This window comes from Ailuropoda melanoleuca, chromosome 5 (genome assembly GCF_002007445.2).
Source record: "Ailuropoda melanoleuca isolate Jingjing chromosome 5, ASM200744v2, whole genome shotgun sequence".
NCBI classification, from domain to species: Eukaryota; Metazoa; Chordata; class Mammalia; order Carnivora; family Ursidae; genus Ailuropoda; species Ailuropoda melanoleuca.
This window is the reverse complement of record NC_048222.1, coordinates 15,548,565-15,572,815: the sequence shown is the minus strand read 5'-3', so window position 1 is coordinate 15,572,815 and position 24,251 is coordinate 15,548,565. Positions and strand designations below refer to the sequence as shown.

Below are 24,251 nucleotides of genomic sequence, written 5' to 3'. Positions count from 1 at the left end.
CCAAAACTCCCTGGTATTTCCCATCTCAATTAGTCTGGACACCATCCTTCTAGTTGCTCAAGAAACAAAACAAGACAAAAATCCCCTTAGAATCTTTGACTCCTTTATCTTATACCCCACATCTGGTTCGTCAGGAAATCATGGCTGCTCTACTTTAAAAATACCACCTCCATGGCCGCCAGATCAAGTCACTGTCATTTCCTGCCAGAATTATTTTAACAGCCTGCTACCTGGTCTCCCTACTTCTTCCCTTGCTCTTCTAAAATCTATTTTTTTTAAAGATTTTATTTATTTATTCAACAGAGATAGAGACAGCCAGCGAGAGAGGAAACACAAGCAGGGGGAGTGGGAGAGGAAGAAGCAGGCTCATAGCGGAGGAGCCTGATGTGGGGCTCGATCCCATAATGCCGGGATCCACGCCCTGAGCCGAAGGCAGACGCTTAACCACTGTGCCACCCAGGCGCCCCTAAAATCTATTTTTAACATAGCAGTGAGAGTGATACTTTTAAGACCTGGCGGATCACATCGCACCTCTTCTCAACATCCTCCAGGGGCTCCCCAGTTTGCTCAGATTAACAAGCCACCAGTCCTTACGATGACCGTAAGGATGACCTGTAAGGACCGATGCACTCTGGCCACTCCATAAACTCTCCAGCCCCATTTCCTACTACAGTCCTTCTGCTCCATCCTGCTCTCTGCAGAATTCACACATGGCTTGCCTGTCTCAAGGCCTCTACACTCAGCATTTTCTCTGCCTGAAATCTCCTTCTTGCCTTGGCATCTCCTTCTCAGCAAGACCCTCTATTTAAAATAGCAGCATGCCCTTTCCCTCCCCTAATCTCCCTAGTTCCTGTCCCTTTCCATATTTTATTCTTCTCCATAATAATGTATCACCACCTGATATATAAATATTCTTGTTTTTATTGGAATGTAATACACATGCAGAAAAATGCACATATCATATGAGGACAGCTTGAAAAGTTGTCACAAACAGAATATAACCATTGACCCAGCACCAGGATCAAGAAACTGGGTGTTATCAGCATCCCAGGAGGCCCGTGTCTTGCACTCTTGCAGTCACTAGTCAAGTAACTGCTACCCTGACTTCTAACAACAGAGATTCGTTTTCTCTATTTTTGCACTTTGTAGAAATGGAATCATACCATATGTACTTTTTTTCTGTTTGGCCTCTTGCTCTCAGCATTATATCTGTGAGACTCGGTCATATTGTTGTGTGTAGTTGTAGACCTTTGTTCTCATTGCTGTAAAGCCTCCCACTGGGTGAATATATTATGCCACATGTAATGGACATTTGGGTAGTTTGCGGTTTGGGACTATTGCATGTCTTTCGATGAACACATGTATGTCTTTCTGTTGGTAACTCATGATGTTTTTAACTTGCTTCTCTATATACAGGATGTTATGTTTCGTTCACTTCTGTATTCCCCATGCCTGAAATAGTATCTAGTACATAGTAGGTTTCCATAAATGTTTGTTGAATGAATGAACAAATGAATGGAATCCCCTTTCCTTCAGAATAGTCATGACCCAATCCTTCTGTCTCCACCGAATGCAAAATTCAGTTCTGTATTTTGTTTTAAATACTCAATATGGAAGCTCCAGAAAGCTATGTGATGACCCACTGTAGTAAAACTTCAACACAGACCTACTTCTAACTCTACGGAGTTGCATAAAAGTGCTCACCATCTGGTAGACACATAATCAGTGTATGGTGGCTGTGATCTTAATTCTCTTGCAAGCCCAAAATCAGCAATTTTCACAAGTTCTGGACCCATACAAAGCAAGTTTTCTGGTTTCATATCCCTATGAAAAAAACCTTGGTAACATAGAGAGGAAAAACAATAATTGATCATTATGTTTATACACATTTGACTTCTCAACAAAATATAACTGAGCCTCTCTGTTGTAATTAGGAATGTGAACTTAGGGGGAAAAAACATATTTATTGTCTAACAAATGATGGAGGTGGGGACCCTGCTTTCAAAATAATTTGGTGAGAAAGTTCACACAGTACATGAGGTCATTAAATATACCCACTTAACACATATTTCTGTTTGTGAATTCAGTAAGTTCAAGCACTGGGCTAGACCTTGCCACATTATGATTATCTCCATTAATTTACACAACAACTTTAGGAAGGCATTATGGTCACTATTGTGTAGTAAATGAGGAGGTAGAGGCCCAGAGAGAAGGAGCCTAACTAATGCCCGAGCAAAGCTGCATAATCAGGCTTATGTCACTTATTTGAAAAGTCCGTTAAACAAAAATGGAACTCCACACATTTTACCCAATTCTTTAATGTACAGTTATTTTATTTAACAGCCCAGTTCTCCCCTGGTAGCTGCTTTATTGAAAAACCCAATAATTATTATGGTTACTTACCAATGCAGTATGTAACGTAAGTGGTTACTGAGGCTGAAAGGCAGGTCAGTGAATATGAGGCAGAAAAGCCAGCAAGAAGAACATGAAAGCCCTCCTCGTACATTTCTAAGGGGGATCTAAGGCTCGCTGACTGTACACAGATGGCCTGTCTTCTAATGACCTTGCGAGGTGGGAGAATCCAAAGGGACCTGGTCATCTGTTGTGGGTGATCATCATGGGGGTTTTCACATAGCTGTAGCCTAAACTTTTTAAGCCAAATTTTAAACCTAAGCTTTTTGATTCCTTCTAAGCCGGTGTGGGCTCTACGTTTGTGACATCTACAACAGTTTTGTACTCAGTTTATCGGGAACTTCATACTCAAACTTGTTGAGATCCGTTTCATGAACTTTCAAGGGAGATACACTGCACTTTTGTAGCATGAAGACAGGAACAGGAGAACACGTGGTGGTGAGTAAAGTGACATAATCCATAAAACTGTACAGAATGAAACCAATTGCGTATTTGTACAGTTGAGGTTTTTCCCATTCTCACTTATAAATATATCGGTAACTTGGTCCTATCTTAACTAAAATATTTGTTTTGGTTTTTTGACAGGTACTATTTTAAAAGTATTTACTCAAAACATTACATCTAAGATCTTATCCACTATAGCAAGAATAATGTAGCATTTGTAAAAATGTCTGCTGTTCTTGGAGTCTTGTGTCCCAAATCACCGTGTCGTCAGCTGTATAACCAACTGTACATTATTCGTATTATTTAGTTGTAGCAGCAATTTTTAACCCCCAAGCTAACTTCTTCCTTCAACCACTTATGCTCTGAAGTTGCTGGTAGTTCATATATACCCAAGGAATCAAAACCAGTTTTATTACTAGCCTAAAAAATATCAATAAATCACAAAGCTGTTTCCAAAAATCAAATAATGCATAATGCTTTTGAATTTTCCACACCACACTTGTTTCTACTGGCATAAATTAACTCAGGCAAATATCACGAGTTACCATGCTGGCCAGTGTTTAAAAATGGGTTGAAGATTGGAAATCCATTATGAACATTTAAAATAACTTATATCCTTTGTTTCCATGTAATTAATAATGACTTTTATCAATGGATTATAGTACATTATCATAGGCTTTAGACTTTTTATTTTTAACTAACATCTTCCTTCTTTTTATTTTTTTAAAATTTAAATTCAATTAGCCAACCTATAATATATCATTAGTTTCAGGGGTAGAGTTCAATAATTTATCAGTTGTGTGTAACACCCAGCGCTCATCACATCTTGTGCCCTCCTTAATTAGGCTTTAGACTTTTAAAGGACAAAAAAGTGGGATTCGGGAATGTTCTGACAATGCTTATATGGGATAAATGATAAATAGCATTTTTAGAAAATAAATTAATTCCTGTAACAGTTAAAGGTAAAAGGAGACAATATAAAATATGGGATCAAACATGAAAGGACGCTAACGGTGGGGATTCTCGAATGCCTGTGTTCATAATGCAGCAGTGGTCTGACACACTCTTCCAGTTTAGTACCTCAGCATTTTGGGATTCTAAACAAATGTTTGCCAAACATTTTCATAATAATCACATTAACTTTTTGGACAAATTATTTTGGTTTGATAGATACATAAAAAACTATAAATAAAGATCACATAAATAAGAAATTCATAAAAAGAGGAATAAGCACTTTCTTTAATTTCACTCAAAGAATAGAAACAACTAAATGTAATACTAAGAAAACTATAAAATCCCATAGCACTGGCGTTTTAAATTCTTTAAATGTGAGTAAGTGGTCAGGTGATCAAAGCATTCCAGTCTTTTCCAAAAGAAGGGCATTTTTGTTTGTTTTGTTTTCATTNTAATAGAAACAACTAAATGTAAATACTAAGAAAACTATAAAATCCCATAGCACTGGCGTTTTAAATTCTTTAAATGTGAATAAGTGGTCAGGTGATCAAAGCATTCCAGTCTTTTCCAAAAGAAGGGCATTTTTGTTTGTTTTGTTTTCATTTCCATGGTAAAATCAGGGAATGAGGTTGTAGGATGGGTGTATGATAACTGGGAGTAAAGACTGACGATCAAAGTGTTAACAAATTCTGCTATAGAGAAAGATAGTTATAGATTACAGAAATTCTGTGCTGTATATAGAGTTACAGAAATTCTAAGTTTTTAAAATAAAAATGTCAGTGTGTGCAGCCCCATACTCCAAATTTATAGTTATTCAATATAACATTATTTAACCGCTTATATATAATTCCTGTGCATGACCTTAACAGTAATCTAAAGACGCGGGGAAAGGAAATTTAAACCTACCATGTTTATGGATAAATGCCAGCCCCTGCAATATTTGATACATAATATTTCTGATGACCGACTCAGGGAACAGCTTGTTTCTGTGAAGACAGGAACAGATAAACAGTCATGTAGTTCTGTTAACCAACCAACCAAAACAAGAGGGCAGATATTCCTCCTCCCTTGGAGCCCCTGTTGGCTTCATGACAGTGGTCAAAGGTGTGACTTATAGCTTTATAGTTGTTACAGGTTATGCATTTAAAACGTGACAGTTAGAATTTTTTGTCTGTTTTGATGTTTGGTAAAAACTCAAATCCAGTAATGAATGTATTGCACAAATATTCAAGGGCTACATTTTAAACCATCCTGAGAGGAGCAAAGTAAATTGACAAACTGATAACTATCAGACAAGCCAAGTGTGCAAATCTGTATCGTGTAGGCTTTAAGAGTTTTGGGGGCAAAACTGCTTCAGTTCTGTTGTCTGCTGGTACCATCCAATGGAAGTATAGTAAGAGGCACAAATGAGAACCACATGTGTATTTAAATTTTTTCTAGTAGCCACATTAGAAAAGCAAATGAAACATGTGAAGTTAGTTTTTAGCAATATATTTTATTTAATATATGCCAGATATTATTTCAAGATGTAATCAATATAAAAATTATTAATGAATTTCCTTTTTTGTACCACGGTTTCAAAGTCTGGTGTGTATTTTTATTTTACATTTAAAGCACATCGTAATCCAGACTAGCCACATTTTTAAGACTTCAAGAGTCAAATGTGACTAGTACCTACTGTACTGGACAGAGCGGCTTTATATGGAATTTACATAAAGTCTAAAGTAAGATCCTAATAAGGACTCAATTAAGACAAACATTAATTGCTAACATGCCACAAATTAAGGTGACCAACACATTAATTTTTTGACCCTGAATTAATCCTCTGACTCTGAAACCATACTGTTTTGGAAGTAATCATTTTAAACTTCAAAAGCTCATCATAATTTCAACATTTTCAAACATCTTTATTATAGCATGATTGATTAGGGTGTTTATTCAGAATGTTCTCAACATGTAGAGGATGACTAATTTTTGAATATTGTTAACTATATTATATGCTTATGTAATGTTTTAAAATATCCCACCAAGGGCTCAGTTGGTTAAGTGACTGCCTTCGGCTCAGGATATGATCCTAAAGTCCTAGGATGGAGCCCACATTGGGCTCCCTGCTCTGCGGGGGAGCCTGCTTCTCCCTCTCCCTCTGCCTGCCGCTCCCCCTGGTTGTGCAATCTCTCTCTTTCTGTCAAATAAATTTAAAAAAGAATCTTAAAAAAAAGAAATAAAAGTAAAATATCCCACCAAATGGGCTGAGAACACACAACAGAAAAAGAAAGATAAACACTGGTCTTACATCAAGTTTGAAAATAGTATTGATCACATATTACTGAAATATTTTAAAAACTCATTTTCATAAACTATAAATTTTAAAAGAAATGAAATATTTTTATCCTTGCCAACAATGTAAATTTATAAAAACAATGCTGTAAATTAAAGGTACAGTTATAGCATTGGAGCAAAGGTTTACGTATATTGGCCTTCAATTAAAATAGAAAAAAAGTTTATTTGAATAAAAAAGACTTTAAAATTAATCTTCATCCTCAAAACAATGATCAGGAAGTTAAGCTACCAAAAACAAAGTGTAAAAATACCACTTAACCTCAAATAAGATAAGTAAACATGCTATAGTCATTTAACAGAACATAATAACTATAGTAACTGTGAAGATTATATATCAGCAAAATTCTTGTAAGTGAATCAATCAAATAAAAAAATGATCACCACTAAAATTGCAACTACATAAAAACAGGCATGGCTGGATCCAAGGGCTAGAAAGAACTCTAGAAAAATAAACACTGATTTGAGGGGTAGAAATTTTCTTTACTTTTATTTTAACTGCTATTAATGTTATAATGATATCAGCCTGTGGAACCTAATAGGCACTGAATAGGTATTTTGAAAGAAGGAAAAATATGATTAAAGAAAAATTCACTCACCATCCCTAAGGATTACCTTGAGTGTGTATATGTGTGTGTATGAAAGAAATATAGATAGCAGTCATCATTCCGCTGGGAAATTTATTTCTAAAATATTTTAAGATCTTTTGTTGAATAACTCTGGCTTTAAAGCAGGTACAATGGACATTAATCTCCCACATGTGACCGACAGCTACCACCAAAATATTAACCTTCCCAAGCTCGAGGCAGATGACTGCAGCTCTCCTAAGAGAGATTCTGTTCATGGGTTTAAAAATGAAAATAAGGGGCGCCTGGGTGGCACAGTGGTTAAGCGTCTGCCTTCGGCTCAGGGCGTGATCCCGGCGTTATGGGATCGAGCCCCACATCAGGCTCTTCAGCTATGAGCCTGCCTTCTTCCTCTCCCACTACCCCTGCTTGTGTTCCCTCTCTCTCTGGCTGTCTCTATCTCTGTCGAATAAATAAATAAAATCTTTAAAAATGAAAATAAGAATTTCTTTGGGATTGGTAACAGATTAAGTTTTATCATTCACTTAAACTTTCCAGTGAATGAACTTATTAGATCTCTTCATGAAACCTGCCTCATTCTTTCCTCCCTTTTTTTATTCACCTTTCACAATATGCTTGCGAGAGCAATGAAGGTAATTTCAATTTTGTTCAAGTCCAGCTTTATTAGTTTTAAAACTACAGAAAGATTTTGGGGGCACCTGTGTGACTCAGTCGGTTAAGGGTCCGACTCTTGATCTCAGCTCAGCTCTTGATCTCAGGGTCATGAGTTCAAGCCCCATGCTGGGCTCCGCTGGGTGTGGGGCCTACTTAAAAAACAAACAAATAAGCCAAACTATAGATAGATGTTGTTTCAAAAAGTATAGATAGATAGTGTGTGTATTTACATCAGAAAAAAATGGTGACTACGTCTGGTTCTTCTTCAAGGTTATAAAGGTAACAGCTAATTAATTTAGATCCACCTTTTGGAGTGATAAATCTGTACACTGTAAAGTGTGACATATTGAAGGGATCCAAAGAACTCCTAGAGGAGATAATAGGGAAAACATTATAGTTTTTATAAAATAAAGACATACCTGTCTTTCATTAATTGATAGAGGTTTTCTTTCATATATTCAAATATAAAATAGAGATGGTCATTTTCTCTGATAACTTCTTTTAGTTTAATCACATTGGCATGATTAAGTTTCTTCAGAGACTGTAAACAGCAAATAAGCATTAAAATTCTTAAAGCGAAGTTATAGAATTTGTCAAAATTTCATCAGTCTTTATGATAATTACCTTAAGTGTTCTTCCATTTCTTCTGAATTCATGAATGAATGAAGTTTTAATGTTTATAATATTTTACATAAGAACATCTTAGAACACCAATTTAAAGTAAGCAGTAATTGTTTTAAGTGATAAATGTAAGTACAAAAATAAACCAAGTCAATAATACCTACCAAACACTTCAATCTGTCACTTTTTTTTCTCAGTCTATTCAATAGGCCTAAATTTTTTCTGACTTAACTACGTGAAGTTCTACACAAAGGTATCCAAAAATTTATACAAGTTATACAGCATAAAATAGAAAGAAATGGTATGTAATAATTAAAAGATGTTTTTCCTTTGATAACATGAATTAAAGCATTCTTTTAAAAGTGAGAGTATACATTCAAATATGAGGATATAGTTTTTTTCTGTTCTCCACTGACATTCAGATGAGAAATTACTTTACTTAGGAAGATAAAGAAAAAATATAAGAAATATAATTATCTTTGAATGCTTCCCACAAAGAACAGAACAATCCCTTTAGCTACCATCCTCAGAAATGAGACAGGGTGAAGCAGAGTGAAGGCCTCCTTGGGTTCTTTTCATGTGTAGAATTTTACCTTAACTTCTCTCAAGTTCATACATTCATCCCAGGAATAGAACTTTCTCTTCATTCTGAAATCAAACAAGAAACGTTTAGTTTAAAGGGACAGAGGATTTGAAACTCAAATTACGCTGTTGGCTTTCTTACTCTAGTATATTCACTTCGGGTAAGCTGTGATCTCTCCCTGCTTAAAAGGAAGTCACCTCCCTTCTGTATATTTCAAGGCTGTTTGGTACTGGTTCACGATTATGTTATATCTGAAATTCTGCTTTTAAACACAATGGTGAAAGGATTACCATTAATCTTCCTTTCTGGCAGCCTTCTCATATTTCCCTGATCAGTTTAATTGTGCTTTTCTAAAAGGGCCCCTTCCGAATTTCCTCTTTCTAGAACTTAACAGATAAATATGAAACACTAAGGTGGATAGGGGAAGAAAATCACAAATTTTGGTAGCAAATTTAGTGATATAATTCAATCTGACAACTTCTGTATCATTACCTCTGTGTTAAACAAGAAGCCCATAAAGTTAAGTGATTCAGGTCAACAAAAATTCAGAAGCAACCAAACTTTAGAAATAGCTTTCTTTTTAAAAAAATTTTTTATCTTAATTTTCATTGTTTAGTTGACATACAATGTTACATTAGTTTTTGGTATATAACATAGTTATTCAACAATTATGTACACTATGAAATGCTCACCAATGATAAGTGTAGTCACCATCTGACATTATTACAGTATTATTAACTATATTCCCTTTGCTCTACTTTTCATCTCTGTGACTTATTTATTTTATAACTGGAAGTTTGTACCCCTTAATCCCCTTCACCTATTTCTCTCATCCACCTCCCCCACCCTGCAACCACCAATTTGTTCCCTATATTTACGAGTCTGTTTTTTCGTTCGTTTTATTTTCTTTTAGATTGCACATATACATGAAAGCACATGCTATTTGTTCTTCTTTGGCTTGTTTCACTTAGCATGATACTCTCTAGGCCCAGCTATGTTATCATAAAGGGCACAATTTCATTCTTTTTTTATAGCTGAGTAATATTCCATTATATATATATATATATATATATATATATATATATATACCAAATCTTCATCATCTTTTTTTTTATAGTTTTTATTTAAGTTACAGTTAGTTACCATACAGTATATTATTAGTTTCAGGTATACAATCTAGTGATTCAACACTTCCATACATCAGCCGTGCTCATCACAGCAAGTGCACTCCTTAATCCCCATCACCTGTTTCACCCATCCCCCCACTCATTCCCCTCTGGTAACCATCAGTTTGTTCTCTATAGTTAAGAGTCTGTTTCTTGGTTTGCCTCTCCCTCTCTCTCTTTTTTCCCGTTGCTTGTTTGTTTTGTTTCTTAAATTCCACATATGAGTGAAATCATATGTTATTTGTCTTTCTCTGACTTATTTCACTTAGCCCAGTATTCTCTAGCTCCACCCATGTCATTGCAAATAGCAAGATTTCATTCTATTTTATGGCTGAGTAATATTCCTTTATACACACACACACACACACACCACATCTTCTTTATCCATTCATCTATCAGTGGATACTTAAGTTGCTTTCATATCTTGGTTATTGTAAATAATGCTGCAGTAACCATAGGGGTGCATATATCTTGTCAAATTAGTCAAATTAATATTTTTCATTTTGGGGGGTAAACACCCAGGAATGGAATTCCTAGATCATGGCAGTTCTGTTTTTATGTTTTGAGGAACCTCTGTACTGTCTTCCACAATGGTTGTACCAATTTACATTCCCACCAACAGTGCACAAGGGTTCCCTTTTATCCACATCCTCACCAACACATTATTTCTTATCTTTTTGATTTTAGTTGTTCTGACAAATGTGAGCTGATATCTCATTGTGTATTTGATTTGTATTTCCCTGATGATGAGTGATGCTGAGCATCTTTTCATGTGTCTGTTGGCCATCTGTATGTCTTCAGAAAAATGTCTATTCGGGTCCTCATCCATTTTTTAATTGGGTTATTTTTGGTTTTTTGGTGTTGAGTTGTAAAAGTTCTTTATCTATTTTGGATATTAATCCCTCATCAGATATATTATTTGCAAATATCTTCTCCCATTAGAAGGTTGCTTTCTTGCATTTTGTTCTCTATTTTCCCTCTTCCATCCCAATGTTACCATTAGAATATACCAAAAGTAATAAAGTAATAAAGGTAACAAAATAATTCTACCATAAACACCACAGATAGAGGTTGTATTTTTTATGAACAAATTTTTAGTCACCATGCAAAATGAGAGACAAGAAAAAAGAGGATTTATGTTCTAAAACATATTTCTTCAAGTATAGAAATTACAAAGCTGGATTATGAAAATAAGGACCCTACAGGCACCTGGGTGGCTCAGTCAGTTAAATCTGTCTCATGATTTCTGTTCAGGTCATGATCTCAGGGTCATGGGATCTAGCCCCGCCTCAGGCTGCATCCTCAGTGGGAGTCTGCTTGAGAGTCTCTCCTTCTCTTTTTGCCTCTTCCCCCTCATTCATGTGCACTCTCTCTTTCTCAAATGTGTAAATAAATCTTTAAAAAAAGTTTAAAAAAAATAAAAATAAAAAAAAGTTGAAAAAAATAAAGACCCCTATGCCCTACTATTTTCATTTAATAGTATAATCTCCTATTGAGATGTTCTAGAAGATTCTCAGGAAGCTTAAAGTTATCTTTATTGATTAAACTAATTCCTACAGGAATTATTCAGAGTCCCTACAAGAGTGTAATACACAGGGTAAGGAAATGAGTAAAGGAACGGCAGCACAAAGAATCGGCAGCACGCCATGGTAGTTAAGAATGTGGGCTGTGGAACTGCCCTGCTGGATTCAAATCCTTGCTCAGTGACTCACTGTGTGACCTTCTACACGTTCCCTATTGAACATTCTGTCCCTCAAATTCCGTAGTTACAAAGTAGAAACTGCTGCATATGAAAAGCTTATTGCAAACTGCTTAGTTCAGTGCTCAGTAAATACGGGATTTTCTTTTTTTTTTTTTTAAGATTTTATTTATTTATTTGACAGAGAGAGAGACAGCCAGTGAGAGAGGGAAACACAAGCAGGGGGAGTGGGATATGAAGAAGCAAGCTTCCAGCAGAGGAGCCTGATGTGGGGCTCGATCCCAGATCGCTGGGATCACGCCCTGAGCCGAAGGCAGATGCTTAACGACTGAGCCACCCAGGCGCCCCTGGATGTTCTTGTTTTTACCAGTACCTATGATCAGCTACAATAAGACATGAAGGGCATCACTGCTATTATTTCTAAAATATCCTTAGTGAATCAGAATTTCATTTATACTCATTAAGGTGCTAGAAATTTATGGAGGTTGAAGAAATTGATGATTTACTGACTTTTTTGGTAAGTAAAAAAATACTTTTCCATGCTATAGATTTATAAATATCTTGCTAAAATGATAAGGTAAATCTAGCACAATGATAAATCTAAAAGTCAATTCAAATATAGTGTATAAAAGAAGTGTAAGACAGTGATCAAATCCATCCAAACTGCACATATAATCTGTTGATTCTTAAAAATTATAAAATTTTTTAAAATCCATTTTTTGAGAGACTAAGTAATATATTCAAGTTCCTTTTCCAATTTAATACAAATTGACAATTTTATTCTATTTTAAAATCTATACTGGCTGCATCCACATATCCTAATATGTTCCTTTCTTCCAGCAATTACTACTTCTCATCAATATCACCTTAGGCAATGTGGGTGTCTATATGCAAGATATACTGAAGTTTCCTCATAAAACAATTATCCAATTTCTTCAACCAATGTGAAGAATTTAATTTAATTTTAAGAAATTAAACCAATTTCTTAGAACGATAAGAAAAGGCACTTCCTTTTTGATTCCCTGCCTTTTTTTCTTTTCATTTATTCATTCATTCAACACCTACTACGTGCCACGGCAATGCACCAACCAGCACCAGAGACAGTTACCATGGTGCCTTCCATCTAACATGAAATAGGCTTTAGGCTAGTAAACACAAAACAGACAAATTAGTTATAAGGACCATGAGATAAAGGACTTTTTTAAAAAAAATCTGATGGCCTGGCCTTTTTGATAAGGCAGTATGTCAGCTGAGACCTGAAAGACAGAAGGTACCAGCAGGTGAAAAATCGAAAGACTGAAAAAAACAAGAAGCTTCATCCAGCCAGACAGAGCTAGAAAGAGCTGGCTGGTCAAAGGAAATAAAAGACCATTTCAGGCTGATCCTTATTATTAATGTCCTGAGCTAATTTTCCTGTCCATTCCCCAGCCAGTTATCTAAAGAAGAGGAGAGTACTATTACTAGGTCACTGTTTCTGCTCTGCTTTTTCTCCATAGCACCTACCACCTCTAACATCCTATACAGTCCTCCCCTCTCCTCAAATGTAAGCTCTTGAGGACACCCCCACATGCCTAGATCAGATTTTGGCATACAGTAAGTTCTCAATAAATATTTACTAAATGACTGGGTGAATTTCTGTACTCACAGATGGGCTCATTAGAAACTATCCCACAAACAGGAGACCCTCCAAAATAGAAGTGCCTTCCAAGTCCTTAACAGAGAGCTTAATAAATATTTTAAATTTAATGAGATAAGAGGATCTTACTACCATCCACTAGAATGAATTGTGTTACAGCTTTTTTTTTTTTAATGGCAGCAGATAGTACAAGGTTTCTTGTCAGTGATCTAAATTAAAATTTCCCAAAGGAAATTTTCAAGAAGGTACTTTATCTTGTTTTCTAGTATTCTCCCAACTTCTAACCACTCATGCGCCAACTCGTCCTAGCCAGTTTGACAGCATTTCAAGACCGCTCAAAAGCCTTGCCCACTGCTTACTGAATCAAGTACAGACTTTCTGCCCATGTTTGCATCTCAGATTATACCACTCTGTCTGACACCTAGCAGCTGCCACGCCACACCCTGGTTTCTCCTGGCCATCTCCGTACTGCGCTAGCGCGCTGACTCTTCTCCACTTCACTCCTCCAACATCCTTCTCCTGATTCTTCTGCTTAAAAGGCTTTCAGAATGAAAAATACCTCCTTCCAGATAATGTTTCCCTTCAAGAGGACATGCTTATTGCCCGCTTTGAAGATTAAAGATAGGCAGCTCTTCATCGGCTACACAAAATGTATTCAACATGGAATTTATTTAGAATTTTTAACCCAACATGGATGGATTTAAAGTGTTATGCTAACCATATTTGTGGCCTGAATTTGCAGTGCCTAAAGTTTTATGCCACGAGGCACAAGATGATGGTCCTGATTGGATAGTATGGAATGTAGGTGGTTTTGGTAACAAATAGGGCTACATTGAGAATGGAGAATAAGGGGTCTAATACTTCAAGCCAAGTTTATTGCTTTGCATCAGGCTTGAGAGAAATGATATAGCCTTCTGTATGACTCTTGCAGGTCGAAAACCGTCCTAAGATTATGTCTTGTCCAGAATTTTAGGAGTACTGAGTGAACATTCATACTGATAATCCTGCCAGGAGCCTGGCTTCACAGTTCTTCATTCCAAAGAGCTGCTCCCTTCTATGATGCCATGGTCACTCATAAGCACCTTGCTGTGATGAGGAATGGTTCTACCCTCTAAGATCTCAGCCTTTAAAATGTTACACTGTGACCACATCCTCCTATCTTTTTACCATCATTACCTTTGGATGTACTGTATATGTCCACTTGTTCAACACTTGGCTTTGCCTGGCTCCTCCTCCAGCTTGGATCCCATGGTCAGCCTTCCCACCACTGTCCCCCTCAAGAGCACCCATATATTCTGATGTCCCCCTCTCCCAATCTTCTACCACTCCTGCTCTGCTGTCCTTCAGTCTCTGCTCTCTGTACAAATCCATGAAGACTCTGTGCAAAGTCATGTACACACTGCCAGTAGCTCCACTTTAGTATTCATCCCATGTACTCTGGGATTCTGAGAGTGGATTCTGAGAGTACTGTGAAAAGCCTTCTATGATTTTTTTAGCAACTGAGTGACATGTACTCCATGACTATTCAAAGTTCAATGCCTCCACTACCCCACTTTTTAGTACTCCTTCCCCTACTGCAATCTGGCTTATCTCCTCTTCTATTTCACTAGAACAACTCTCACCACAGCCACTAATTATACCATGTTCTCCAAATCCAAAGAACACCAATATTGGTTTGGATGCCAGAAAGCTATTTCTAGCTTCCTCCCATTTGCCTCCTGGTATAGAAGCTTGAAGAGTAGATTCTCACCTCTCAGCCTCTCTTGTACATAAGGGAGACCATGTGATCCATTTCTAGCCAATAAGATGTAAGGGGAAGTCATTCGGGGGCTTCTGGGAAACAAATTTACTTAGAGTTTGAGAGAAGGGTTTGCTGGTATTATTCTCCCTTCTTCTCACCCTGAACCATAGACGTAATGGCTGGAAATGAACTAGTCCTAATGTGGCCATTAAGTGACACCTTTGAGGTCAAACAATGCTAACAGCTCAGTATGAAGAAGATAGAAAAGGCGTAGATTCAGTTCACTGGAGTCATCAAAATCCAGATTTCCTGATATGGAAGAAAAATAATCTACTTATTTAAGCCATTGGTTCTATCACTTGCTGTTAATTTACATATTTGTCACTTAGAGTAAGAAACATTCCTAACTAACTTAAGTGCCTTGCAGTCATTAGTTTTTAGTTGTCTTCTAGTTGAGCACTTCTTTATATTTTTCCCTTGGGTCCAGATATTTTCTACACTCTCCTGGTTTTCTTTCTACTTCTCTGGTGGCTCTTTTTCAGGTTTCTGCATGAGCACCTACCTCTTCCAGGGCCCATTCTTTATATACTGGGATTCCTTAGTGCTTCCTATGAAGACCTTTTTTCTTTTCCTTCTATATAGCTTCAATTAGCATCTGTAGACTAACAATTCCCAAATTGCCAGCCCAGACCTGTTTTGAATGCAAATATTCAGTTACCTGGAGGCATCTTAAAGTCATCATTTCCAAGAGTGAACCCAGCTTTACGCCTAAGCCTGTGATTTCCCGTCATGGTGAATGGCCATGCATTTAAGAATCCCAGGAGTTTGCACATGCTTTACTCCTTTCCCTCCAAGCCCAGTCACCAGTTCCTACAGAGCCTATCTCCTAAATGTCTCTTGAGTACTTTTACTTATGTCCATACGCAATGCTGTTTTTCTAGATCAGGTCACTGCCACCTCTAACCAAGACAACTGCCCCAGTCTCCTGACTGGTCACCTTTGATCAAGTATCCATTCTTTTGCTAAAGGAACCATTCTGAAGCAATATTGGATCACATCAACAACTCTCCTGCTTAAAATCCTTCATCACCTTCTAGTCAAGATAGACAAACTCTTTAACCTGGCTTTACGACTTCACCCTTTAGCATCATGCCCCGCTCAGAATCTACACTCCAGCCACCTACACTTCTTTCAGTTACTCAGCCCCAGGCAAGCCTTCACATTCTTTAACCTCCAGGCCTTCAAACATATTATCCTTGCTGCTTAGGACATTCTTCTCCTCCCTCTTTTTTTTTAATTAAAAAAAAAAAGCTTATTTATTTGAGGGGGGAGGGGCAGCAGAGGGACAGAGAGAATCTCAAGCAGACTCCACTCTGAGTGCAGAGCTGAACTTGGGGCTCAGTCCCACGACCCTGATATGACCTGAGCCGAAACCAAGAGCTGGACGCCGAATCGACTAAGCCACCCAGGAGCCCCCACCTCCTCTTTTTCTTGATATTCTTTTCTCATTCTTGAGACCTCACTTTCTGTGGGAAGTCTTCCAGCATAACGTCTTCAGCATCACTTCTCTGTGCTCCCCTGGGACCATTATTACCCCTCATAGGACTTACCATATTTTATATTGTAACTTGTCAGATTTGTCGGTCTTCCTCACTGCATTGTAACTTCTCTGTTTCATTCCCATTTTGTCCTGAGCCCCAGTGTAGGAGCTTCACAATTATGTGCTGAATGAATATTTAAATTTTTTTTTCGAGTCTTTCCCATGACTCCTCCCCTTCTCATTCATTTTGCTGTGTCCTTAATTAAGTCAGGAATACTATCTAGCAGCAGTAGATACTGAGTGTGGCAGACGCTGTGAATTGACTGTCCCAAGCCGCTCTTCTCTTGCCTTTATTGTCACAGCTTTTCTATAGAGATACGAATGTCCAGCTAAGTACTCAGTTTCCCAGCCTCCCTTATAGCCAGGTGTGCTGTGTGACACACTTCCAGCCAATGAGAAGTAACCAGAAATCTTCTGGATAGGGGTGAGGCAGCTATGTTTCGAAGACAGAAGAACTTAGGTCTGTGTTAACAGCATGGACAAGGTACTAGCCCTGGGCTACCTACCTCAAGACTTTTTTTTTTTTAAGATTTTATTTATTTATTGAGAGAGAGACAGCCAGTGAGAGAGGGAACACAAGCAGGGGGAGTGGGAGAGGAAGAAGCAGGCTCCCAGCGGAGGAGGGAGCCCGATGTGGGGCTCGATCCCAGGACCCCGGGATCATGCCCTGAGCTGAAGGCAGATGTTTAATGACTGAGCCACCCAGGCACCCCTACCTCAAGACTTTTTATTATGTGAGAAAAGTAAATCGCTGTTTAAGTTACTTTTAGTTAGGTTTTTTATTTCATGTACCAAAGCATTCCTAAATTATATACTTATGGCCTTTTCTCAGCCCTCAATCTATTTGACTTCTTACAGTTTTGGATCCTTCAATGCTTTCAAGGCTTTATCTAGATCTATGTAGGTGAGGCTCAAGTCCCTATTTTATGAACTGGAAAAGCAAAACAAACACATGATTTTAACACCCACAAGGAATAATGAGCATTTTGTTAAATAAAACACAACAGTGGTAATAACCTTAGATGATTCCACCAGACCTAACCTCATTCTCATTTTTTTTTTACCCCGTCCCCAGAAGCCACAGCTTTCATGAATTTTATGTGTATTTTTCCAGTTCTTTAAAAACATTTATGTACAGTGCTTGCTTCAGCAGCACATATACTAAAAATATTTATATTTACAAATTTATTTATACATAATGAAGTATTTGTATGAGTTTATACAATGATTTAACGTATAAATAAGGATGATTTCATCTCAATTTAGCTAATGCTGATACCTCATTTTTTTCCTCTTATTGAATTAATTAGGATCACCAAAGCAATCTTAATTAGTAGGAATATAATAGGCAGTCTGGTCTTAAGAACAACTGTCCTAGCAGTCCTTCTAATATTTCAGCGTAAAGATGATGAATTGTATAAGTCTTATCAGGTTAGGGGAGTTTCTTTTTATTCCTCTTTGCTAAGACCTTTGTTTCTTCCCCCAGTCATGAGTGGTACTGAATTTTTAAGCCCATTTGGTAAATATTTCATTTCAGTTATTGCACATTGTACATTTGACAATAATGGCTATGGACGATATTTTATAAAGTTATTTTGATGAGCATTTGTTAAAGCATTTTCAATTTTAGACTGTCATCATTTGGTTGATGTGGTCATCAGTCTCCAGGACTCATTCTGGAGGAAGCTGAGTGTTGTGCTGTGAGCTAAACTATGCCCTTCCCCCACAAATTCATATGCTGAAGTCCTAACCCCCAGTACTTCAGAATGTGACCTTATTTGGAGATAGGGTCTTTACAGAGGCAGTGGAGTTAGAATGAAATTATTAGGGTGAACCTTAATCCAATATGACTGGTGTTCTTATAAAAAGGGGAAATTTGAACACAGAGATAGGCACAGAGGGAAGACCGTGTGGAAGAGACATGGGGAGAAAATGTCATCCATAAGCCAAGGAGAGACCTAGAATAGATCCTCAGAAGGAACCAACCCTACTGACACTTTGATTTTAGACTTCTAGGCTCCAGAATTATAAATTGGTAAGTTTCCCTTGTTGAAGCCACAGTCTGTGGCTTAAACTTTGTTACAGCAGCCTATTATCGGCTAAATTTCCGCCACCAAATCCATATGTTGAAGTCGTAAATATCTGAGTGTGATTGTATTTAGAGACAGACTTTAAAGAATTAATTAAGGTTAAATGAGGTCTTCTGGATGGGTCCTAATCCCATATTACTAGCGTCTTTATAAGAAGAGATTAGGACACAGACATACACAGAGGGAAGACCCTGTGAGGACACAGGGAGAACACAGCCATCTAGAAGCCACGGAGAGAGGCTGCAGAAGAAACCACCCCTGCTGAAAGCTTAAAGTCTGACTACTAACCTGCCAGAACTGTGAGGAGAGAAATCCCTGCTTAAGCCACCCAGTCTGTGGTATCTCGTTACAGCAGCGCTAGTCCACTCCCCCAGTGAGCCAGCTTCGAAGGGGATGCAGCAGTCCCAGGCCGGCCTTCAGATGACGGCCACCTCAGGAGACACGCGCGCCCCAGAACCGTCCAGATGAGCTACTCCTAAATTCCCCACCCCCAGAAACTGTGAATTCGTAACTGTTTGTTCTTGTTTTAAATCACTAAGCGTTGGGGTAATTTGTTTATGTATGATAAATAACAAATACTGTAGATTCAGAAGAAATAATTACATTCATAATAATTAATTCTGTTTCATTGGTAAGCTTAGGAAAATAGCACGTACCATTCAGAACTCAATTTGATCTTATGAACACCATCTGATTTTGAGGCCTGTTGTTTTCAGGCAATAATAAACTCTACTGTGCGCTCAACTTTAAATTCTAAACAATTTCCAAACATGACCTTCAGTTTCAGTTCCTATTTGTTATGCATAAAAAGCAGAGCACTTCTATTTTTTGATGTATCGATGTAGCTGGACAAACCAGACAACTGAAGCAATATACGTGGGGATAAGCAGACCTCCTTTCTGGCAGTGTTTCTCCAGAACGGCATTCCCCGTGAGCCAAACAAGCACAGGGTCTACACTAGACCTCTTTCTAGAGAAAAGGAAAAGAAAGATCACAGCTTCAAACTCTGCGGTGTCGCACACGGTACCTTTTGATGGCCACCAGCTCCCCAGATTCGTTACTCTTGCCCATCAGCACGCTCCCGTAGGTGCCGTCACCCAGCTGTCTCATGGTTGTATATCGGTTCATCGTGGAAAAATAACGCAACAGAAGTTGTTGGCTGAAGTGACTTCTTTGTTGAATAGAAATTTAAATGCTGCTTTATTTTGTTTTTTTTCCCCCTCAGACTGTTGTCGCTACACCAGTGACAGGTTTGTCATCATTAGACACACACAGGCTCTTCCCCAGGATTATGTAGGTTCATGAGATATAATGATAAGGAATCTGGCGAGGAAACAGTGCTTCCATTCCTATGGAAAAAAAAAAAAAAACAGAACAAGAACAAAAAATTTTCATTAAAGAATCTCTTCAAAAAATTTACTGGTAACCTAAACACAGGGAAGAATTATAATATAAATGCGGGTGGGTTAAACATTTGTCAGTAAGTCCCTTGTGCTATGTGGAATGGGGTTCACATATAACAGACTGATAATATTCATTTATGACTGCTTCATTTACGTGGTGCTGTGTTGTTTATCCCATGAACATCTGTAAATACTGGCTTAATGATTTGTAGGGTTCTTTTTATATTGAGCATAATTATAGTAATATAATATAAATTGGAAAATCAGACTATACTATATCCATTCTTTGAATCACTTTTTGCATTACATTTAATTTGGCCCATGGTCCCTTATGTGAAACTCCTGGGCCAGTTGTGTTTGGAATCCAGGAATCTGTACATTTTAGAAAAGTATTATGGAGGACGTAGCATATTATGTAACCCTCCCAAGCAGCATCTTCATGTAGCTGCAGAACACTGTACGAAAAGTTCACTCAGTAAAATAAAGGAAGGCTACACTGGCATTACATCATTCAGGTTGCGTTACGTTGCAATGTTGTACAAATTTATTTTAAAATGTTCATTTTTCAGAGCTTTGTGAATTTTGAAACTACAGATCAGGGACTGTGGATTCGTATATATTAGAAGGGTACAGGTTTCAGTAGGTTTTGATTTTATTACTGCAATTAAAGAAAAACAAAATAAAGTGCTGGCTTTACTGTGTATTCCATTTCGACATTCAGTAGTTTCCTCCCTTTGTTCCGTCTTAGTTCTGTTTCAAGGAACTGCTTCTCATTTCATTCTTATATTGCTTTTAAAAATCTCTGTTATTCTGTTACAAGGCTATATGCTGAGTTGCAGGTGGTAACAAAATGCTTGGCACCATTAAAATTGTTTTAAAATGCCTTTTATATTTTGATGCTTCTTTCAAAGATTACTTTTCTTTCACTGTAGCACTGTTTCATTTCCACAAAATAAAATCATAGAAATCATTTCTCTATTATATGCAGAAATTTAGGACCCACAGGATATAGTGTGGTCGTCAAAGTACCTAGACTTCCAGAAGTAGGCTTTCAGGAGGAAGAAGCAAAAGTGCAGGGAAGGACAATAAAACTATGTTGTTTCCTGTTATGGGGAATGTATTTGTCCATAGGAAAGGGGGGAAGAACCTTGTGGGACTTTGAAGTAACAGGGTGGGGGTGTATTAGGGTATCATTTATTTTACTTCATATAGATAATACCCCCTTGAAAGTCATGTGTGAATTAATTTAGGCTGTGCTAATGGTGGCCAGGATCTTAAAAAAGAGATCACAATAGTAGATTCCGTATCTATTTAGGGGTTCTTTTTCAGCTTAAGTCTGAGCAGATGGTCTTAACAGATGCCAGCAAATGACTCCCCATTTGCCTGAAAATGGAATTTTTTGTAAGTGGTCTTTAAATTATACATACACATGGAATCGAAATAGTAAGGCATTTATAGAAAGGAAGTCAACACTCCTTCCACTTGGTTCCTGACCCAAACATGTATTTGCTTTTATTAATTGTTTTATCTGCATAAGGAAATATATTTTTGAAAAATCTTTTGGGTTTTTTTTAAGATTTTATTTTTAAGCAATCACTACATCCAACATGGGGCTTGAACTCATAACCCCACAACTCTTGAGTCCCATGCTCTTCCCACTCAGCCAGCTGGGCACCTCTGGGTTGTTTGTTTTGTACTATGTGTTATGATTAAACAAAACACAGACTAAAATGTATTTATTCTTATCATTTAGAATTTTATTAAGTCAGTACTTTGCAATTTGTTATCAGCATGTTAAATTGTTTGTCGTCTTTTCTAGCTTATCTTACTTGAGGTGACATACACCTCCCTTTTATGGAAAAGCGCTCTCTATAGATTTACTGATGGCTTCTGGTTAAGTAACAATATAGAGAATATATTTATCCATAAGGCCAGAGTGTTCATCGTGTCAGTAGGTTTGTAATCTATAACATAACATATCTATAATCTATTAGACAATCAATGATGGAGTCAGTCTAGTACTTGCATTAGGTTTGAGGCTGCTTATTTTTTGTAGGGTAGTCCCCAGCTTCTAAACAACCCATTCTTACTGGCTTTCACAATCACTGATGCAGCTAAAGGAACTCCCCCCACCCCCGCTTTGCTTCAAAACCATGCAGAGTCTGCCCCACAATGGAAACTGCCCACCCCCACCTCCACTTTAAGATTCCTATCCGAATTCCTTACCCTAAAATACCAAGATGCTCCTGACCAAATGGAAATTGCAAGTAGCGCTCCCTACCCTACTAGACACTGAGGCTGCATCTGGCTCTGTAGCCAGAAGGACGCTGTAAAAACAATAGGCCAGAAACAGTGGAGGGAAAGAAAGGAGTACAGGAGGAAGGGAGTCTAAGTAGAGCTCCCTTTATGAAAATTAATTTCTTAATTCAGAAATTCAATGGGATAATAGCATCACCTTTTCTTTCATGTTAATAATGTAACTGAGGACAAGCACTGAGGGTCTGATTGGCAGGAAGTAATGTAGGCAGTTCTGGAAAAGGACATACTGCTTGAAAAAGGAATGAAAGAGCTGCCCAGGTGGGAACAGAAATGCAGAGGTGAGAGGGTGCAAGAAACAATAGTCAAAACTTTACCTTGCAGTGACTTAACCTCCAAAAGTGGAATTAATTGCCTCTTTGTCTTCCATTATTAAGACCATCAACCACCACCATTATTAGCACTACAGATCATTCACTCATTGATGACTTTCTGCATTGGCCTGGAAACCCAACCATTTTTGGAGTGGGAACTGTAGAAACTTCACGCCAAGCCTAACCAACCACTTTCCAAATACACACTGGAAACACAGTCTCAAGTGAGGGTGGCTACAGCATAGGATCTGCTTACATTCAGGAATAAGCAACAGGGCACAGCCACTTCTCAGCTTCTGTCATTTACAGGGTGGAGTGATGAAAATTATGGATATGGCATAGATTTTAAAAATGTCTGATTTGTAGCTCTCAGAGATCTGTCCAGTTTAAGCCCTACCTAACCTTTAAGTAAAACAAGTTTATATATACTCCCAAACAAAAACCTTAGAGAGGCCTCTTTTGAGTCATATTAATTACAAAACAGATCGTTTTCCAGGGTTAGGAGCCGATCATTTCAGCTGTCCCCATATTCTTCTTGAAAATATAAAGGCAACAGGGGCATCTGCATGGTTCAGTTGTTAAGCGCCTGCCTTTGGTTCAGGTCATGATCCCAGAGTCCTGGGATCAAACCCCACGTCAGGGAGCCTGCTTCTCTCTCTCCCTCTCCCTCTGCCTGCTGCTCCCCCTACTTGTGCTCTCTCTCCCTCTGTCAAATAAATAAATAAAATCTTAAAGAAAAAAGAAAAAATATAGACAATGGCCTCGTGTAAAGAGGCACAGATATCAAGGTGAAGAGTTTTTTTCTTTTTAATCATTATTCCCGTATTTCTACTCACTGATGGCACATAAACAGCTTTTAATCAGTGTACCATAGCAAGCTCCAAAGCTAATGACTAGTCAAAAGCAACAGATGTAAGTTAAAAACACAGGCTGCCTACGGGTCCCCAGTTCATACACAATAATATTTCTCTACAGGTTACATTTATTCTTCTCTGTCGATCTACAGAAGACAAATTCTGCCAAACAGAGATGTATTAACATGACTTCTTATGTATATGAGTGTTTCCATCTCTACAGTTGACTTTTTTTTTTAAAGATTTTATTTATTTATTCAACAGAGATAGAGACAGCCAGCGAGAGAGGGAACACAAGCAGGGGGAGTGGGAGAGGAAGAAGCAGGCTCACAGCAGAAGAGCCTGATGTGGGGCTCGATCCCACAACGCAGGGATCACGCCCTGAGCCGAAGGCAGACGCCCAACCGCGGTGCCACCCAGGCGCCCCTACAGTTGACTCTTGAACAACATGGGTTTGAACTGTACAAGTCCACTTATATGCAGATTTTTTCCAATCAATACCATACAGTACTGTAAATGTATTTTCTTTCTGATTTTCTTAATAACATGTTCTTTTGTCTAGCTTACTTTATTGGAAGAAAACAGTACACAATACATATACAAAATATGTGTTAATTAACAGTTATGTCATCAGTAAGGTTTCTGGTTGACAGTGGGCTATTAGGTTTTTGGTGAGTCAAAAATTACACTGGAGGGGTGCCTGGGTGGCTCAGTTGTTAAGTTCCTGCCTTGGCCCAGGTCATGATCCCAGGGTCCTGGGATCCAGCCCACATCCGGCTCCCTGCTCAGCTGGAAGCCTGCTTCTCCCTCTCCCACTCCCCCTGCTTGTGTTCCCTCTCT

General features: G+C 37.9%; 1 protein-coding gene across 1 annotated transcript in view; it reads right to left on the bottom strand.

Annotated features, from left to right (window-relative positions):
• The window catches only part of MAK (male germ cell associated kinase), a 54,949-nt gene that overhangs the window by 26,903 nt on the left and 3,795 nt on the right, over positions 1 to 24,251 (bottom strand). Inside the window, exons 2-6 of the mRNA XM_034660322.1 lie at positions 19,552 to 19,873; positions 8,603 to 8,657; positions 7,808 to 7,929; positions 4,717 to 4,796; positions 1,705 to 1,837 (exon numbers count right to left, since the gene is read on the bottom strand). Of these exons, the coding sequence (XP_034516213.1) occupies positions 1,705 to 1,837; positions 4,717 to 4,796; positions 7,808 to 7,929; positions 8,603 to 8,657; positions 19,552 to 19,652 (491 nt within the window). The 5' untranslated portion in view covers positions 19,653 to 19,873. The remainder of the gene's footprint in view (positions 1 to 1,704; positions 1,838 to 4,716; positions 4,797 to 7,807; positions 7,930 to 8,602; positions 8,658 to 19,551; positions 19,874 to 24,251) is intronic.